Consider the following 17,982-nt stretch of genomic DNA (forward strand, 5'->3'; position numbering starts at 1 on the left):
CTGCACACCTGCACAGGGCCCTCCCAGCCTGCAGTTACCCTGCTGAGCACAAAGTCCATACCCTGTGAACACCCAGCTCTAGAGAGGAGCTTGTATTTTAACTCTTGTTCAACAGGAAGGATGCAACAATGAGAACTAAAGTCGGGGATACATCAAACATGGTGGTTTGAGAAGAATCTGCACACTGTGAGCATTCCTAAATTTTGAAATAATTAGATAAGCCTGTGTTGGTACTTTTCCGAGTGCTGCTGCTCTGAATCATTGCAGGTGACACTCTGATAGTGTCAGTACTGACACACTGGTGACAGAGTTTCTTGCTAGGAACACCACTACAAGACTCAGACAGGTATTTTTCCCATGTATCTTTCTTTCCCTTATCAGGTACATGAAGTTCAGTCTAATTTCACTGCTCAAATTAAATCTTAATTTACTTGTACGAATTACATTTGTTAATCTGAGGTGGTAACATGTACCCAACTCTACCGACAGCAGTATTTTGGTTTTAGTGATGTGATAAGATGGCAACAATATCACAGCCAAAATATATCAGGTAAAAGAGCATCTAAAAGTGCTGATGTATGGTTTGAAGTATTTGCACTCTATCTGAACCCTTGTTTAACAGCAACTTGTTCAGCCCATAAAGCCCTCTTCGTTACTGACAACACCCATAAAAACAGCTCATGTGTTACAATTTTCTTTGATATTCCTTTGTAAGAAAGGGGTGCAGAGTAATTCCTACCAAATTCCATATAAACAGCTTCCTGCAAACTGAAACAATTATTTGTGCAAAACCCTGCATTGCTTAAAGAGGCCTGTGCCAGAGACTTTTATTTCTTCCTTCCTCTGACCTTGAAATTCTTAGTAGATGTATCTTGTGTTCTTTGGAATGAGAGAATTTACATAGGCTAGATTTTTTTTGCTATGTTCTTCTGAATTATTCAGAAGCTAAAGCAAGCATAATCCTGCACTGAAGACCATTTTTTCAGCTTTTAGACCTCACTGAAAAGCAGCATTTTCCCCCCCAGTTTTAGAGGGGAGGCAAATGAAGGCAAGTGATCCAGCAGGGCAGAGGTGCAGCAGAGGTCCCCAAATCCTACTGTGTGCTCCAGGGGCCCCCATGGTCCTCATGCCAGAGTGGGGACAGGGGTTGTGTCTGACTGGTTCCCTCCTGCTTTTGTTGCTACCCCTTGCAGTTATAAACAGGAGACACAAGGTGAGGGAAAATTATAAAACAAGTTTATTAAAGTCTAACATAAAACACTTCAGGCTAAATATATACAACTCCCTCCCTTCCCAGGGGATTATAAAATTGAGAGTTGAGGTATATACAAATAACAGAGGAAAAATTCTATATACATGGCAGATACTTTAAAAATAATTTAACCAAAAAATCAGTAATTAGTCCTTATCTGAACTTAGTTCTGCAAGGCTTATTGAGCCTCTCCCGGATCACAGCCCTGAAATCCTTCATTTGGGACTTGTCTGTACTTGAAAATTGTTTTGTAGCACGTGATTTCAGAAAGGTTGTCACGTGCTTTGTGCCCACTCAGAGGCACTTATTTAGAAGTAAACAGGTAATATACAAGGAGCTATTCTCACCTAAGTACTTCCAAACAGTCAATTCAGAGATTTAGAGATGCAGATAAGCTATTCAGGCAAAACTTGCACCAACTTCAGTGCAAAATTGACTGAAACAGCAGTGTGACAAAACATGTCATATTCTTTGTATTACTCTTAATAGAATTATTGAAATTCCTTCTTTTCTTTTGCAAGGACACATGCCTAAAAAGATTCCATGCTCTCTCATATTAACCCCTTACAGAAAGTACCAATACTGTTATAAGCCTTGTACTTCAAAATGAACCCAGAACCCTTAAGCCTAGAACTTACATGTGCAGCAGATTTCCATGCATCTATTGGCAAAAGGTACAGTCCAGACCTACAGCCTGAACATACCTACAAATATATATATATTTATAGATATTTATTTATTTAAAATCTATATTCTAGTAAATGAATACAGTTGGTAGAGATCATACCTCAGCAGCTGAGATATCTTCACGAAAGATGGGGATAAAAATCAAGATTCTCAGATGGGGACTCAAGAGTGCAGGTCACTAAATTATTGCTCCAAGACAAAACTACAAGCCTGTGTATTCTATTAAGAAAGGTTAAAATTGTTGTCTTGTAAAAAATAATGAATATTTTCTTGTCTATAAAGAAAACTAAATGACTAATAAAGCAACTGTTACTGTTATAAGTATCTAAACAAATCCTGTATAAATCTAAGCACTGTATTTTTTAAAAAAGTCTGAAATCTAAGAATACAGTAATAAGCTATAATTTTAGAAATATAAAACCAGTCCAAACAAACACTGTTATGGAATGCATTTTCTATGTAGGAATGTAGTTATTGTTTAGATTTCTTTCCAGAGCTATTCTCTCTCCCAGTCATTTATCCTGGATACGTTTATCCTGAGCTGCTTCTCCTCAGGTATCAGCAGCATATCATTAGTTTGTCTTCCAAAGCTGTTTAAATATGCAAGTTATCAGTTGTATGGTGTTTTCTTTCTCAGTATTCATGACTAAACCTATGCCTATCCCAAGATTTCTGCTCTACTTTCAGAGAGAGACAGCAAAGAAGAAGCTTAGTACAAGCTACACACAGTCAAGATCCCGGTTTTGTGGTTCTTCAGTCTTAAATTGCAAGGCTCAGAAATCCCTCAGGGGCTACACCAGCAACAGAAGCTGAAAGAGACAAGAGGGGAGACAAAGGGAAATGCCAAAACTAAAATACCAGAGAACTTTATCCTTTGTCTTTTGCCAGCATTATGAACATCAGCTGTTCATAAGCGCTGTGTGACAGACAAGCAGAGAAATTAAAGGCCCTGCAATAATTGGCTCCACTGAGGACATTGTGAGATTCCTGCATTAGGGATGTTCCTGTAGAACATGGCTGTACTACTGCTGGCCATGGTAGGCTTCATCAGCAAATCTACCATATATTAAAGCACAAAATGTGACCAAGCAGCAGGTTATAAACATGCCCCATACTAAAATAATCAACACAAAGCAGCAAAAGGCCTATTACTTTACAAATACAAACATGTAGGAAGAGAAAAAAAAATTATAGTCACACTCAGGAGTCAAGGGACCATTTTCAGACTCTTTAAATGAAATCCTTCAAGAAATTTTTCACAAGTCTGTTTAATTAAGGTGCAGATTAATTATTACTCCACATAGAACAGAATCAGTTAAGAGGTATCTTCTATGCTCTTCTATTTATCAGAGTCTGGACACAAGGCATCGGTGGAAATAAATGCTAGCACCAAGTAAATAACCAACAAAGGATAGCCTTAAATGAATTGTTGGTACAGTATCATGACTGTTTCATTACTGTTTGATGATTACATAAAGAACGCTTACAATTGTTAATGGCACAAACTGGCAAAATGGAGTAGAAAAGTAATTCTATTGTCGCCTAGTCTTTTATGACTTTACCTTTTAAGACATTAAAATGTTGCTTTTTAAATATGTCTGTTGCTAGTAATAAAGCCTGGCTTTACCTGGGCCTTGCTAGGTACCAGTTTTGTGCAGTTACTGTGGACAAGTGACAGGAGAGGTAAAGCAATACAAAAAACTTTAATTAAAACTAATCAGTTAAACTCTACAAAAACCTTGCCTGGAAGAATATCAATCTGCTCTGTTGTATTATTCTTTAATGCCTCCTCATGTAGTGTTCACTCATTATTTTCACAGTGAAGGGTGGGATTTATTTCCTCTTTTGTACCTCCTACCTAGCACAAGAAGCAGCACTACAGCAAAAAAAAGGATTATGAAGCTCTGATTCATGCCTCACTAATTAACTCACTGCATCTTTTCGCCTCATCTACAACATGCATGTCCCAGCTCTCCTTTTGTTGCTATGTGTGCCAAACCCAGGGTGTTTTAGGGACGTGAAAAATAAATCTGGGACAAAATACAACAATGCTGGATTCACTTCAAACAAACAAACAAACAAACAAAGGCAATTTGTTGGAAAGAAGACCCAGGAGTATTCATGCCATTAGGACCCTCCCACTTGCCACACTTCAGACAAAAATTAACCCTCTTTTACTTTCCTTGTCAGGAAAATACATTCAAACCTTTCCCTCTGGTCAGGCTCCACCTGAAGATGGCACCTCTGGCAGCCAGCAGCAAATCTGTGCAAACACCTCAGCAGAGCACTGACCTGCCTTCTTCATGGACCATTCTAGCACCTTGGAGTGCAGGCTTATTAATACATCCAAATTATGATTTTTCCCTACACCTCTGGGTCAATCTTCCTACACTATCAAGTATGACTTAAAATATCTGTTCTCAAATGACATTGTGACACATCAAATCAGCAGGAACATGGGAAGAGAACTCCAAAGTACATTAACATATGTAACAGAGAATTCTTAAGGCAGGTGTTGCCGGAATCATCTCCTGGAAATCAGTGTTAATCACAAATAGAAATGTGATTGCAGATTAGCACAATTCAGCACTGCACAATGGAAATGCCTTACAGATGTCTTTACACAGAGAAAAACAAAGAACAAGTCCAATTCAGACAGCATGACTGGTTGTTTGATTGTGTTCATCTTACCACACATTTCCAAGTTCACTACCAAACTACCTGGATGGCTCTGCACTGCTCTGTCAGTACAACTGCTGCAGGAAAATAAACTGAGGTTCTGAATATCCAGTCACAGCAGATCTCAGTAATGTTTCTGATGAAGGGGACTGGCTCCCTGTCACAGGGAGCAGCATCTGATGGTCTTCAGTCCCAATGGGGAGAGGAAGTGCTAAAGACATCTCAGAGGGTTTCACATCTATGGACTCTGATAAAGGACTTTTCTGACTCTGAATGGATTCTTGTTCGTTGAAAGAATTATCTAGTGCAGTAGAATCAGGAGACGTTTCAGGTCCTGTGGCAACAAAAACAAACAAACAAACAAAAACAACAAAAAAACAGAAAGAAATGTTCAAAAGCTCATTCACAGATTCTGTAAACTCCATTTCCAATGACTGTCAGAGCCAACACCTGGTGTGTCACAGGCTGCCTGGGCAGCTGGGATATTGGTGCTTCCATGTGCTGCAAAGCCAGGCCAGCTGTAAGTACAGTGTAAGCACTGGGAATCACATCTGCTGCTGCTTGTAGTGTGACAACTGGAAGGATGATGCATTCCAACTTGATCTCTACTTGGCATGGTACAGAAGATAACAAACCTTTAACATCACAGTGAACAAAGGATCTTTGGAAAAAATGTAATCGTGAAAGTTTTCTTGAGGTTTTCCACAGAAAGTGTCAGAATCAGAGCCACATCCAAGCATGCTGGTTTAACTGCAACAGCAGTGTACAAAGTATCATTTGTCTGTAAACTTCTTTGGAAGTTTCTTAACTCCATTTCTTAACTCCATTCCAGCCTGACACATTACAGATTTTAACCAGACACTTGAAAAATTACTTTCTATTCTTAATTGAAACCCAGTTAGTGGGTTCCTTGCTGCCTTCCCGCTGGAATGCAGCCAGCCACTGCTCTTGGACGGCTCTCTGACTCAGCCACATCGGATATCTGATCCTTCCTCTACCAAAGCATGCTCCAAGTCTGTTATTTCAGTGCTGAGGCACTCCTGGCTGCCTGCTGTCTCTCCATGAGAGCTGGCCTGCCTTGGCAGCTCTCCCAGATCACCCCTCCAGCTCTGCCAGGCCCTCTCCACACTCAGTGCTGCTCTGCCCTCACCACTGGCTCCCTGCTGCACTGGGGCCCTCCTAAATTCTACACTGTCTTTATGTATGGCTCATTTTCTCATCCTCTCCCTCCCAATCCAGATGTACACAGACACCATTTATTCCCTCTTCCATATGACAGGGGATTTATGGTCAATACACAAGGATGGACAGAGGACAAGGAGTATGGAGCCAGTGTTGAACAAGGCTGGGTACACATACTTTTGGCCCTAAAAACAACTACTATCCAAAATTTATTTTTCAATTTTAGACCTGGATGAGCAAAAAATATTTATTCAGCATGGAAGGCAAAAGAGCTGATGTGGTTTCTTAACCTTTCTCTGCACAAGGAACTCACCTGTGTGAACTTTTGTTTTGTGCTTCTTAAGGTTTTTTATATCTGTGTAGGAATTTCCACACATTTCACAGATAAACGGTCTTTCACCTGAAAAAAATTGATTTGGCAGTGAGAACAATCTTGATGTTGAAAAAAAATATCGTTGGAGACATAGGATAACAGATTTCAATGTTCTATTTTGAAATAGAACTTTGTAACTCTTATTTTGTCTGTGTCTCTATTAGAATATAATTATTTCCAGAATAATAGTTTAAAACAAAGCAAGAGGACCCAAACGTTTAAAGTAAAGCCTCGATCATACATCAACACCTACACTGTGGCACAGATACTACTCTGAAGGCAATGAAAAAAATTAATGAGTATTTTCTTTACATCATGCTAATCAAAAGATACATAAATTAAGGAACTGTTCTGCTTTCAAGTACAGAGCAACACAATGTATTTTAAAGGCAAAAGAGTAAAAGTAGATTATAACTTATAGTGCAGGAAGCAGCTTGTCTGAAAACTGACCTGTATGGGACCGAAAATGTTTATTGAGCTCTCCAGAGGAAATAAAACTCTTTTCACAAATGCCACAGATATATGGCTTCTCTCCTAAAGGAAACACAAGCACGTTGTTATTTCAATACATAAACCAGAATACACATTAAGAACAAATAAAAATGAAACAGAGATAATGTTCAACAGGAGGAGAAAGTGCTCCCGAAACTGAAATGAAAGGAAAAACACCATGAGAAGGAGCTGGATGATGACTCTCAGAGCAGATTTCCATGTTGTTGGCCCTCTCCAGGAGCCCGTACCTGTGTGTTTGCGGGAGTGGGTGATGAGCGAGCTGGACACGGCGAAGGCTTTGCCGCAGCTGTCACAGACGTAGGGCTTCTCGCCGGTGTGCCGCCGCACGTGGTAAGTCAGCGTGCTGGCCTGGGCAAAGCGCTGCCCGCAGCGGTCACACACGTACGGCTTCTCCCCGCTGTGCTTCCTGCAACAACAACACAGCCCTGAGCCACGAGCGGCGGCCACGGCTGAGCCAGGCACGGCTCTGTGCCCTGCTCCTCCCGCTGCCGCTCTGGGCTGCGGCAAACGGGCAACAACCGAGCTGGCCGTGAGGTCCCGCAGAGCGAAACTCACGGCCTGGCCCCTGTGGGATCGGCACTTCTGGGATTTCCACGGCAGCTGAAGTGAAGCACAGACCCTGCCCAGGTGACATCCACCATGGGAACTCAGCATGCTGTGCGCTTTAGGGTACTGAAATGTAAGATGATGATTCCTAACGTGGGATTATCGTTCCTGCTCCTGCCAAAATCGCCAAAAGCCCCACGCAGACGGACGGCCGTGAGAACTCCTCTCACTTCCCACCACAGAACTCTCTCCTCTTTGGTGCTACAAGAAGTTTAAAACAAGGATACCAGACTCAGGCTGTACATTCATCCAGCACAGATCTCCCCCTTAATGAGCAAGTACATCCATACAATTATCCTGTTAGGCATTGAGAGAGCAGTCTCACGAGAAAAGTAGAAATCACGTTCATGTGTAATTCTTATTCACACTGGAGTAAATGTTCCTGTTTAAATAAACCCAAGAATAAGCATTTGCAGGATCTCACTTGTGCCTACCTGGCATGGATCTTTAGGTTGCTCGAGGTTGCAAATTGCAGGTTGCAGACATCACATTTGTAAGGCTTCTCCTCTCCATGGTGCATCCGGCTGTGGAACACCAGCTGGCACTTCTGGGCAAAGCCTTTGTCACACAGTTCACACTTGTATGGCTTCTCCCCTGGTGAAAAACAACACCCCTGTGCTCTCTGTATTTACATAAGAAAGCTTTGCAATCCATGACCTGACCAAAGCTCAGGTGTCTGTTCTAATGCTTCTTACAAATAACATCTTGGAAAATCCTGTCATCAGTCCACTGAAGTGGAATTTGCTAGAACACAGAGGATAACAGGACTATTTTTTAACACATTATGTTTGGGTAAAGAAAAAAAAGTAATAATGTTTTTAATAGTGCCAGCTTCTGGACATTATTTTAACAATGTTGCCACTTCAGTTTCAGACACTTTGATGTCTGTTTATCATTCTGGATATTTAAAATGAACAAATCATCTGCTTTTTCTTGCTTGTCCCAACAGCAACAGGTCTTCAACATAGTCTAGGGGCTCCCTAATTCCTCATTAGTGTCTGACTATTCATGTCCTCTTAGTGGTGAACTGTCTCCTGTGAGGGTTTGTGCAACTCTGCAGTCCTAGAAAGTACAAAAATGCCTTCCTCCTCCGCCACTCTGTGACAGTCCACGATCAAACCTCATGAATAAAGAGTGCACATAAAAACTTCTAAAATAAAAGTATTAGACATCTAGCATGCCATTGAGCAACCAAAACCATGGAATTCTCTCCCCACTCTTGCAAAAATTCCCAGGACAATATCCTCAGAGGTACAAAGTACAGCCAGCATTCCTACCAGCACTGTCCCTGAATTCTGCAATGAAGCTCCACCTCATGTGTGAATCTTTGGTTAGACCCTGGCTGACAGAATTTGAAACTCTCTCCCTAGGTCACAGGAAGAACAAGGTGTTCTCCTGCAGCTGTTCCTCAACATCTACATTTTCACAGCTTCCTGGAAACACTGTGACCTCTACTCAGAGCTTTCCAACATACAAAACATATGGAAAGCCAAGCACAGGACTTCTGTCCTGCACTTTCTCAGGCTCCAGCAATATGTTGTTCATCATCTTTTTAAGTCAGACATGCTGAATTAAAACGTTTAAGTGCTCCTAAGTGATTTCTCTTGGATGCTTGATATGACACAAGTTCCTGGTAATGTTACTGAATGCAGAGATCATAACACCATCACACATTTCAGCTGCACACCTATGAAATAAAATCCTAAATCTTGTAGTAATTCAGCCAACCTCCTACCTTTGTTAAAAACCCTAAGGGACAAGTTATAAGACTGATTTTTTCCCCCACTCTTGTTCTCAAACATATATTATGTTTTGAAGTTTAAAAAAAAGCAACAGAAATTATTGTATCAAGTACAGCTTGTTTTTCATGCTCTCCTGATGGTAGTTTTTGGCCACTCCACCACGCTACAGAGCTAAAGGACAGCCAGCTAAGTCCGAAGTCTTTCCTGAAATCAAGATGCTTAGACTAATAAAGTTCTCTCTAGCTATTGAAACTACGATTAAGTACTGAAAAATGCTGAAACATTTCATATTCTCAGGATACTGGTGGGTCTACCCTTGCATGCACAGTGACAGCAGACAAAATTTCCAGAGGAAGAAGTCAGAATCTTTCTAGTCTTGCACTCCCAGGCTGTGTGTGATCCCAGGCCTTCACAACCCATTGAGACATGGCCAGTGGCTTACCTGTGTGAGTTCTTACATGTGTTTTCAACTGATTGCACTGGGTGAAGGCCTTCCCACAGAGCTGGCACACGTAGGGCTTCACCCCTTTGTGTATCCTCATGTGCCGACGGAGGCTGCTCGCTTCGGAGAACACCTTCCCACAGGTGGTGCACACTGGCTTGGCTTTGGAGAACTTCTGGTCCAGCTCCTCCCCCGAGCTCTCCAGCTGGTAAGTGCCCTTGTCACTGGTTATGTTGGACATGCAGTGCTCCTTCAGGGCACAGCTCTGCTGAGGCTTTCCCCGTTTCTGTTTGGCTGCCATGGTCTGGGCCAGGATATCCTGTGCTGCCAGCGTTTCACTCTCCACCACCGCTGCCAGCTGCAGCTCTGAGTTATCACTGCCCTGGGCAGCCTGCTCTGTTATGTGGGTGGCCAGCTTGTTTGCATCTAAAAACATCTCAAAGGACGTGTTCTCAGCCACTTCATTCTGATATTGCAGGGATTTATTCTCCGTGCTTTTGAGGGGGCTGAAATTCTTCTTTCGCTTTTTGGGTTGAGGAGATTTCTTTTCTGAAGTTGCTTTCTTTGCCTGTGGTTGAACCAGCTCTGCAGCTGCAGCATCTTCCTTCTCCTCCCGATTATTGTAATCTCGGAGAGTCAGGAGGCAGGTCTGCTGGTTCATTTCAACATTCCCAGTGATACTGGATGTCTCTGTGGAAGAGGGATTAGCAATAAAAGCAAAGTCCTCCATCTTGATCTTGCATTTAGTGACCACTTCTTCTACTTTGAGATAGTCGGCAGCCTGGTGAATCTCTTTAACATTCCAGCTGCAAGGAAACAAGACTTGGGTGAAACATTCTGGACAAAGCAAACATTTGTTCTGCACCAACTGCATCACAAATGGACACAGGGCTGCAGAAGAGTTATACCATCAGAAAATGTAACTTTGAGAACACACAACAACATTTAATTTCTCGGTGCTGTGGTGCCACAAGGCTCTAAAATGTCAATTATTCCTGAACTGCAGGTCTGTGCCTAGTGGAGTCTGTAGACCCTCAAATTGGGGATTTTATTTTAGTTATATGCCTCTTGTAGAATTGTAAGTTAAAAGTCAACTTGTAAGGTGGTGAGGCCAGGCAAACAACTCAGGAATAACAGCACAAAGGTATAAAACAGTGGAAAATAAAACACATAAAATACCATTTCATAAACCTTCTGGCCAAATTCTCAAGTAATTCACTAGCAGTGCATTCACCTCAACACTTCTGTGGCAGGTATTAATCTTATTTTATAAAACGATTTGCAAATAGCCTTAATTCTGTATCAGCTGTACATAGAAACCAGTAACAAAAAGGAAGTCCTCATTTAAACCACTACACTCTATTTTTCAGCTCCTGCCACACATGCCTTGATGGTTTAGGAAAAAATGATCTGGAAAAGGTGGCAATATGTACCATGAGTGCATTTATGGATTTACAGTACTTTAAAGAGAGATTCATGGTAAACAACTTTATTCTAGCAATAAATAACTTGCCACAATTACTCTCCATAGGAGTACAACTGTGTCAGTATATCTTGTACTGTGTGAGTGCTGGGTTCAAAGTACCCTCCTGGTGTCACTTATCCATCCACCACCTCTGAGGACATCAGACTTTGCAGGCAGTTGCATCATGCCCTGAAAGGTCACAGGACAACATGACAGGTGTCACCTACAGTCAGACAGTTCTCTCTGGGCAAGAATGGTACTTCCACCTTCCTCCTCCTTCAGAGATCCACCTGCTCAGAAAATCCAGAAACTCTCCTGCTGCAGTCCCAGATGGACATCAAGAACTCTGCACAGCTCTGCTCATATGTAATTGGCATAGGACCAATCACTAACTTCAGCTTTGCTGCTCTTACTGCCTGTAGCTAATTAAAAAAGCCACCCTGCATCTGGGTACTTAAATTGTTTAGTATGAGATTTCATACTTGAGTAGAAAAAGCCAGTTTTTAAGCTTGCATTTGACATCACATATTGAGAAAGAAGTTAAAATCCTGGACTTGGTACTTCTAAGTAGCCACACCTCCCTCATGAGAGATAAATCTCTTTTGCTGAGAAAAAGGCACTGCAAAGAAAAATGCATCCTCACTGTATGTGAAGCAGCACAACAGGCACAAAATCAATGGAGTAATGAGGGGAAACACTTTTCCTGTGATTCCTTTTGGGCAATGTAATATAAAACTTTAAGTAACAGATCATGCAAATTCTAACAAATGTGACTTTTAAAACCGTGTCTATCCCCATCCATCCCTCAGACTTAAGTCTCTACCACATTCACAGTTTCTGTGTGTTTTTGAAAAAAGGACTACTGCAATTCACCTCCAGACACACACTTGTCCTTCTCTATCCTGGTATTCATGCAGGATGTTTAATGTCCCCCAAAGCAGACAGAAACAGCAGGAGACTGCAACTACCAATCAGTGAAATATCAGACAACATACCTTTATTTTGGCACTCACATGTCATGGAGTATTTTAAAGCATACAAACAGATGAACTTCAAGGTATTAATATTCACCACATCTACTGCTATTTGTTTCTCCAGACCTTATTACAAAAAATCCAGTTCTGCCTTACTACAAAGTTGATTTCCCTATTCCCCTTTATTAGATATTACCTGTCAAGGTTTAAGTTTCCTGTATAAATAAATTCCAGAAGCTTTTGGAATCCATCAGCTTTCACTTGAGTCTGATCCAAGACAACGTTGTTGTCAGATGCATCTCTGTAAAAGGCCCCGAAATACTCGCTGAAGGAGGCAAGCACATTCCTGTGTGCTTTGAACTGGAATTCCCCGATGACCACGGTGCAGTCACAGAGGAATCCGGCCTCTCGCTGCTTGTTCAGCCTCTCCAGCAGGTGCTCACAGTGATGGGAATACTGCATTTTGAGAACGCGCTGCAGACACTTTCAAATCTGCGAAATTAAAAAAAAATCAATTTATATACAAGATTTCACCTTTTTCACCCCTTAACAGAGTTAACGATCGCAGAGCAGTGAGTGTCCGGACGTGCCCGTGCTCACTCAGGACAGTGTGCCAGCAGCAAGGGACAGCGAGCTGGTGGCAGCTGCTCGGGCCGGGGCGCTGCGGTTCCAGCGGCGGAGCGCGGGGGCGCGGGCAGAGGCCGTGAGCTCCCGGCCCGCCCGGGATTAGCCCGGCTAAGCCCGGGACTTGTCACACCGTGTCACACCCGGGCCCCGGGGAGCGGCCGGAGGCTCGGACCGGGAGGCTCGGACCGGCCAACGCTCAGCCCGCGGGGTTGCTGCTGCCGGGCACCGGCACCGGCGGTCCGGAGCGGTCGCCACTCGGTGCCGGCGCGGCCCCCGGGCCTCGGGTTTGGGTCGCCTCGGCAGCGAACTGGGCGCGGGACCCGCACCCCCGCAGCGCCCCCGGCCCGGCCCCGCCGCCGGACGGGACGGAGCCCGCAGCGCCCGCAGCGCCCTTCCCGCCTGGCCCGGCCCGGCCCGGCCCAGCCCCGCCGCCCCCGCGTTCCCCCGCGCCCCCCGGCCCCGCCCGGCCCGAGCACCGCGGCCCCCGCGCACCTGCGGAGGGGAGAGAGGGCTGCGCGCTGCGCTCAGGCCGCCATGTCCCGGTGACGCCGCCGCCGCTTCCGGGACGCGAGTTCCGGCCTCCGCGCCGGGAGCGGCTCGCCAAATCGAGGAGTAAAAAGGGTTTAACATTCCTGCCGGGCCGCGCCGCGGCTTAAAATAAAATAACTCTGGCAAGGAAGTTGAGAAGACGAGAGTAGTACTGCGGTCCGGAAAAAAAGGAAAAAAGAGCCACCTTGGCTGGTGTTTCCGCCCGGTTTCGAACCGGGGACCTTTCGCGTGTTAGGCGAACGTGATAACCACTACACTACGGAAACGCCGCTGGGAGCGCTTTTCCATTTATACCCCTAATATCTTTCTGCCCCGCCTGTCCCTGCTGTCCCACCCTCTTTATCCCCTCTGTCCCCTCCGCGTCCCTTCCTGCCCCGCACAGCGCCCGGAGCCCCGCGCTCAGCCGGGACCGGCACCCTCCGGACCCCGCCAAACGCCCCCGGCACCCGCAGCCTCCCCGCGCCTTCTGTCCCCCAGCAGCACCAGCAGGTCACCCCCAGTGCGGCGCTCTCCAGGCACACCAGGAGTGACAGCGTCAGTAGGAAGCAGAAACTTCAGGGAGAAGGGGAATATTTGGCAATGCTGGCAGGGCAGGGCCCTGGTGAACAAGCGGATGGGAAAGCTGGGAGCCGGGCAGGGAGCGTGTGACAGCCGGCAGCGTCTGCTCCGCAGGCCTCTCCTAGAGCTGGATCTGGAGAATGGGGAAGTGACTAGTCCTCCTAGGTTTTCTAGTGCACCAGGAACTGAAATAACAGATCTTGGGAGGAGCTACAGAAGGGAATGTGTTTTTTTCACTTTTTGCAGAAGGAAATATGAGCCAAACTCCAACTACTGGAAAGATACATCCTATAACCTTCTCTGAGTTGCCTGGATTGTGAACAGGTCAAATGCATTCCCAGTATTTTTTTAAAAACAAAACACATAATTGAAGTGGATATATTCCCAATGTCCTTTACCTGGGACATCCCAAATATTCATCGGCCAAAGATGCTGGTGAGATGCCAGAGATGTTGGTGTTGCCATGGAGACTGGGGTGGAAAAGTGCATGTATTTTGTTTGATTCCTGTACTTATCCAGAAAAGCAGGGATTGTCATGTCCTGGGGAAATGGGAGTCTGTGGGGAAGAAATGGCAGAGCTCTTCCCTGAGCAGGCTGCCGTGCCAGCTCTGTGTGTCAGCCCAGGCTGTGCTCCCACTCTGTCTCCAGGTCTCAGCACAGGCTGTGTGACAGACTCGGTCACCGTGTCACCCACAGTGACAATCAGTGACACCAACTCCTGAAGGCTGCTGCTTTCCCCTTGGTATTTTCCAGTTTGACTTGGACAGCTGTGAGCTCACAGATAACCTAGCATGGATTCTGAAAGTGGCACTTCACAAGTCACGGGAGCTGAGGAGCTGCTTGTACAAGGCATTAAAGAAAATTTATGTTGTGTGTGCCTCAGGCTTAAGGAAGGGATGACTAAGAATCCCAGCAATGCGGAAAAAACTTTCCACATTCCATGGTTCAGAATCAAGGCTTTAATTGTCCTGAAAGCCTCTTTCACCCTTCTCATTTTGGCACAGATTTGGCAGGGATTGGCAAGTTCTGCTCCAAATCTATCATGAATGAATCGTCATCATGTTGGCATAAGGACTTCCACTCAAGTCCTTTCTTGTATTTTCTGGTGGCCTCTTCCATGGAATTAAGCTGAATGCATGGTCCCAGGTGTTGAGGTGAAAGTCAGAGTTTCTCCTAAGAATATTTCAGTTTGGCTTCTTGCTTCCCTCAGTGACTTCCAGCCCATGCAGATTACTGTGACAGAGTACAGGGAGGCTAAGCCTAACACAGTGCACAGAAATGCTTCTAAAATAGATGTATTTTTATAACAGATTTTCCTTTAAACTTCCTGGAAAAGAACCCAAGAGTACAGCTACCTGTGAGCATGCAGGGAGAAGCCTGTGTCCGTAGCACTCCAGTAAAAATCATAATATCTAGCACAATTTATTCCTTCTTAGTCCATGAATACATCTTTCTGAATAGACATAAAATGCTTTTTTAAGAGGCTCTTTACCAGAGCAATCGGGCAACTAAAGTTGGGAAGACTAAGAGCTCTACACTGTTGTTTCACACTCCTAACGCCTTGCTTTTCCATGGAAATCTCAGGGTGGAAAAGCAAACACACAAAAGCCTCTCTGAGGAACAGGAGGCAGCAGAGGGGTGCGAGGTGAATGCTCCAGGGAGCACCGCAGGGAGCATCCGCCTAGCCTCGCACAAAAGAGGTCAGGGCAAAGATGAATAAAACCCATCATCCGACACAGCATGGGAAGGGGAGGAGGGGCGTAGTGGGGCTGGCACAGCGCTGCTTTGGGGGAATGGTGGGAGAGGAATGGCTTGGTTCCTCATTCAGGGATCCTCAAGTGGGACGGGACGGACCTGAACGCAGGCTCAAGCTCACAAGCGCCAGGCACCAGTCTCCAAATCCTGATACTAGCCCCCAAATCCCAGGCACAGACCAGCCCCCAAATCCTGGCACCAGCACCCAAATCCCAGGCACCAGTCTCCAAATCCCAGGAATCAGCCCCCAAATCCTAGCACCAGCCCCCAAATCCCAGGCATCAGTCCCCAAATCCTGGCACTAGCCCCCAAATGCCAGGCATCAGCTCCTAAAAGCCAGGCACCAGACCCCAGATCTCAGGGACCAGACCCCAAATTCCAGGCACCAGCCCCCAAATCCCGCTGCAAGCCCTAGGCCCGGCTCAGGGTCGCCGGTCCCGTCCTGGACCCGTGGTCGCGGGGCAGGGAAGCCGCGCCCCCTTCCAGGCGCGCTCCCTTCCAGGCGCGCTCCCTTCCAGGCGCGCTCCCGCGAGCACGCGGCGCGCTCCAAACTCCCGCCACCCGCCGCGCCCCGCCCCATCACCCCGCAGCAGCCAATGGCAGCGGAGGAGGGATCCCCTCTAACCAATGGGGACACGGAAGGCGTGGCCACGGGGTATAAGAAACGGAGCGCGGCACATTTGCGTCCCGTGCCGGGGTGGGCAGGCCCTGCGGCCAACTAACCCTAATGGCGGTCGCGCCCCTCACGCTCGCCCGCTGTTTTACTCGCTGACTTTCAGCGGGCACAGGGAGCGGCCCTGGGGAAGGGGGGGTGGAAGGGGAAAAGGGTTCCGGCCTCAAAAAAAGCCAGCGATGGGGATCCACACCCCGGCCCACCCTGGAGTCCCTGTCCCTTCTCCGCAACCGGGGATGCTCCCGCCTTCGCCCCTCGTGGAGGCCGCGGTCGGCAGGCTCAGCGCCACTACCGCCGCGAAGAGTTCGTCTCTGTCAGCCTTGGCGGAGGCCGGGAGCAGAGGGCCGGCCCGCCCACCCTGGGCAGCCGGGGGACCCCAGCAGAGCAAAAAGGGGCGGCGCTGCCGGGCGCTGAGCAGCCGCAGCTCCCGGAGAAGTGGAGTGCGCGGCCGGCGCCGCCCCGACACCCCCAGACCCCCATCCCCGCCGGGAGGGCCCGGCCCCCCGCGATCGGGGAGCGCAGGCGGCCCCGGCTCTGCTGGGCCGGCCGGGGGGTGATCCCGAACGGGGCTCCCGAAGCGTCGGTCCCCGCCGAGATTTGTCTGTGCTCCCCGCGGAGTGCGGGCGGTGGGAGGGATGCGATGCGCCCGCAGCCGAGATCTTATCTAGGAAAGCCCTGCCGTGATGGAAGCCCAGAAATGCTGAATTTTATTCATCGAGTTCAAGAAAACGTGAGAGACAGAGCACGGGGAGCTGGGGACACACTTCTCTGCAGTGTGGAGCAAGGATTGTGAAGGGAAGGTGCTGTGGCTTGTCCTCCCTTAGCAATTCCTCTCCCGGTGCTCAAGCTTTGGCATTGCCATGAAGGAAAAACTCTCCAATGTGTGCCAAAGGCACAGCATCAAACCTGCCTGATTTGTGCTAAAGGCAGAGCACCAAACATGCCTGCTTTGTCCAGGGCACGGCATCAAACCTGCCTATTTTGTTCCAAGGGCACAGCACCAAACCTGCCTGCAGAGTGCTGAGCCCCAGCACATTGTCTGCCTGAGGCAGGAATGCCCAGGGCCCATCTGTGCCATCACCATCGCAGGAATTGGCTGCTCAGTTACCTCTGCTGTTAGTTCTGACCATAGCTAAACCTCTTTGGTATTTCTGTACCTGGCATCAGCCCCTCCAGTAGGTGCACCAGACCTGCACACGTGTGGGACTCAGACACAGTCCTACAAACTGGGCTTGAGCATCATCAGTGCTCATTTATTGGGACTCCGTTAATATCCTGAGCGTTTGACCAGTGCCATCTTGTGGCCTTCTGTTTTTTTCTTTGCACAGAGGATGGAAGTGAGCTCGGGTACTTAATTTCTTGGTTCTGTTTGAAAGAAACCTTCTGCAGCCAGAATAAACAGAAACAGGAGAGGCCGACCCCCCACACTTGAAGATATCTAGGGCCTTTCTGATACTGGAATCTGAATTTGCTTAATAAATCTGATCCAGCTAAAACTAGTGCTGGCCCTGCTGATGGTAATGTTCTTTCTTAGTTCAAACGATTGTGTTTTCACTGTTTTATCTGGTTTCCAAGCAACAGCTTTCACTTAGCATCAAATACTTCATTTCAGACTCTCAACTAAACATGCAGAGCCAAGATATTTCATGTGCTTAGGACATTGCTTTTCAAATGAAACTCGACTTACAATTGTCTCTCTGAAAAAAAAGTCTTCTAAACATATCTGGTTTGGTGGCATTTTAAATTATTTTTCAGCTGTCCCTTCTGAAAGGGGTGATAAGCTGAAACTGACAGGTTTCTGTTGTCATTAAAAAGTATGTGCTCTGCAGATCCACACGGCAGAGAGAAAATGCTAAGGAACTCAGAACTTTATTTACTTTTGTTTCTATTTATGGAAGTAAGGAA

At 46.4% G+C, this 17,982-nt stretch overlaps 1 protein-coding gene and 1 non-coding gene across 4 annotated transcripts; both read right to left on the reverse strand.

Annotated features, from left to right (window-relative positions):
- Positions 1-1,214: 1,214 nt before the first annotated feature.
- MYNN (myoneurin) lies at positions 1,215-13,184 on the reverse strand. 3 transcript variants are annotated; one of them, XR_015805784.1, is made up of 9 exons: positions 13,035-13,184; positions 12,112-12,407; positions 9,477-10,282; positions 7,727-7,886; positions 6,914-7,092; positions 6,624-6,707; positions 6,114-6,200; positions 4,631-4,952; positions 1,215-2,748 (listed from the first exon to the last, which is right to left on the reverse strand). XR_015805784.1 is itself a non-coding variant. In XM_088171037.1 (9 exons), the coding sequence occupies exons 2-8, from the start codon at positions 12,375-12,377 to the stop codon at positions 4,684-4,686; spliced, it is 1,851 nt and encodes a 616-aa protein (XP_088027163.1). In that variant the 5' UTR covers positions 12,378-12,407; positions 13,035-13,184; the 3' UTR covers positions 1,215-2,748; positions 4,661-4,683. The 3 variants fall into 3 exon arrangements, 2 of the variants coding, with proteins under 2 accessions (XP_088027163.1, XP_014742571.1); XM_088171037.1 differs by having other exon boundaries at positions 4,661-4,952; XM_014887085.2 differs by having other exon boundaries at positions 1,215-4,952.
- A 100-nt stretch (positions 13,185-13,284) lies between these two features.
- Positions 13,285-13,357, reverse strand: TRNAV-AAC (transfer RNA valine (anticodon AAC)). Its single transcript has one exon. It is a non-coding gene; the product is annotated as a tRNA-Val (tRNA).
- Positions 13,358-17,982: the final 4,625 nt, after the last annotated feature.

This window comes from Sturnus vulgaris, chromosome 10, assembly GCF_052056855.1.
Source record: "Sturnus vulgaris isolate bStuVul1 chromosome 10, bStuVul1.hap1, whole genome shotgun sequence".
NCBI classification, from domain to species: Eukaryota; Metazoa; Chordata; class Aves; order Passeriformes; family Sturnidae; genus Sturnus; species Sturnus vulgaris.

Coding starts and splice junctions, on each gene's coding strand:
- MYNN (XM_088171037.1), bottom strand. CDS start 12,377: ATGCAGTATTCCCATCACTGTGAGCACCTGCTGGAGAGGCTGAACAAG. Junction 10,283..12,111: donor GGAAACTTAAACCTTGACAG/GTAATATCTAAT, acceptor GTTTCCTTGCAG/CTGGAATGTTAAAGAGATTC. Junction 6,201..6,623: donor ACATTTTCGGTCCCATACAG/GTCAGTTTTCAG, acceptor AATTTTTTTCAG/GTGAAAGACCGTTTATCTGT.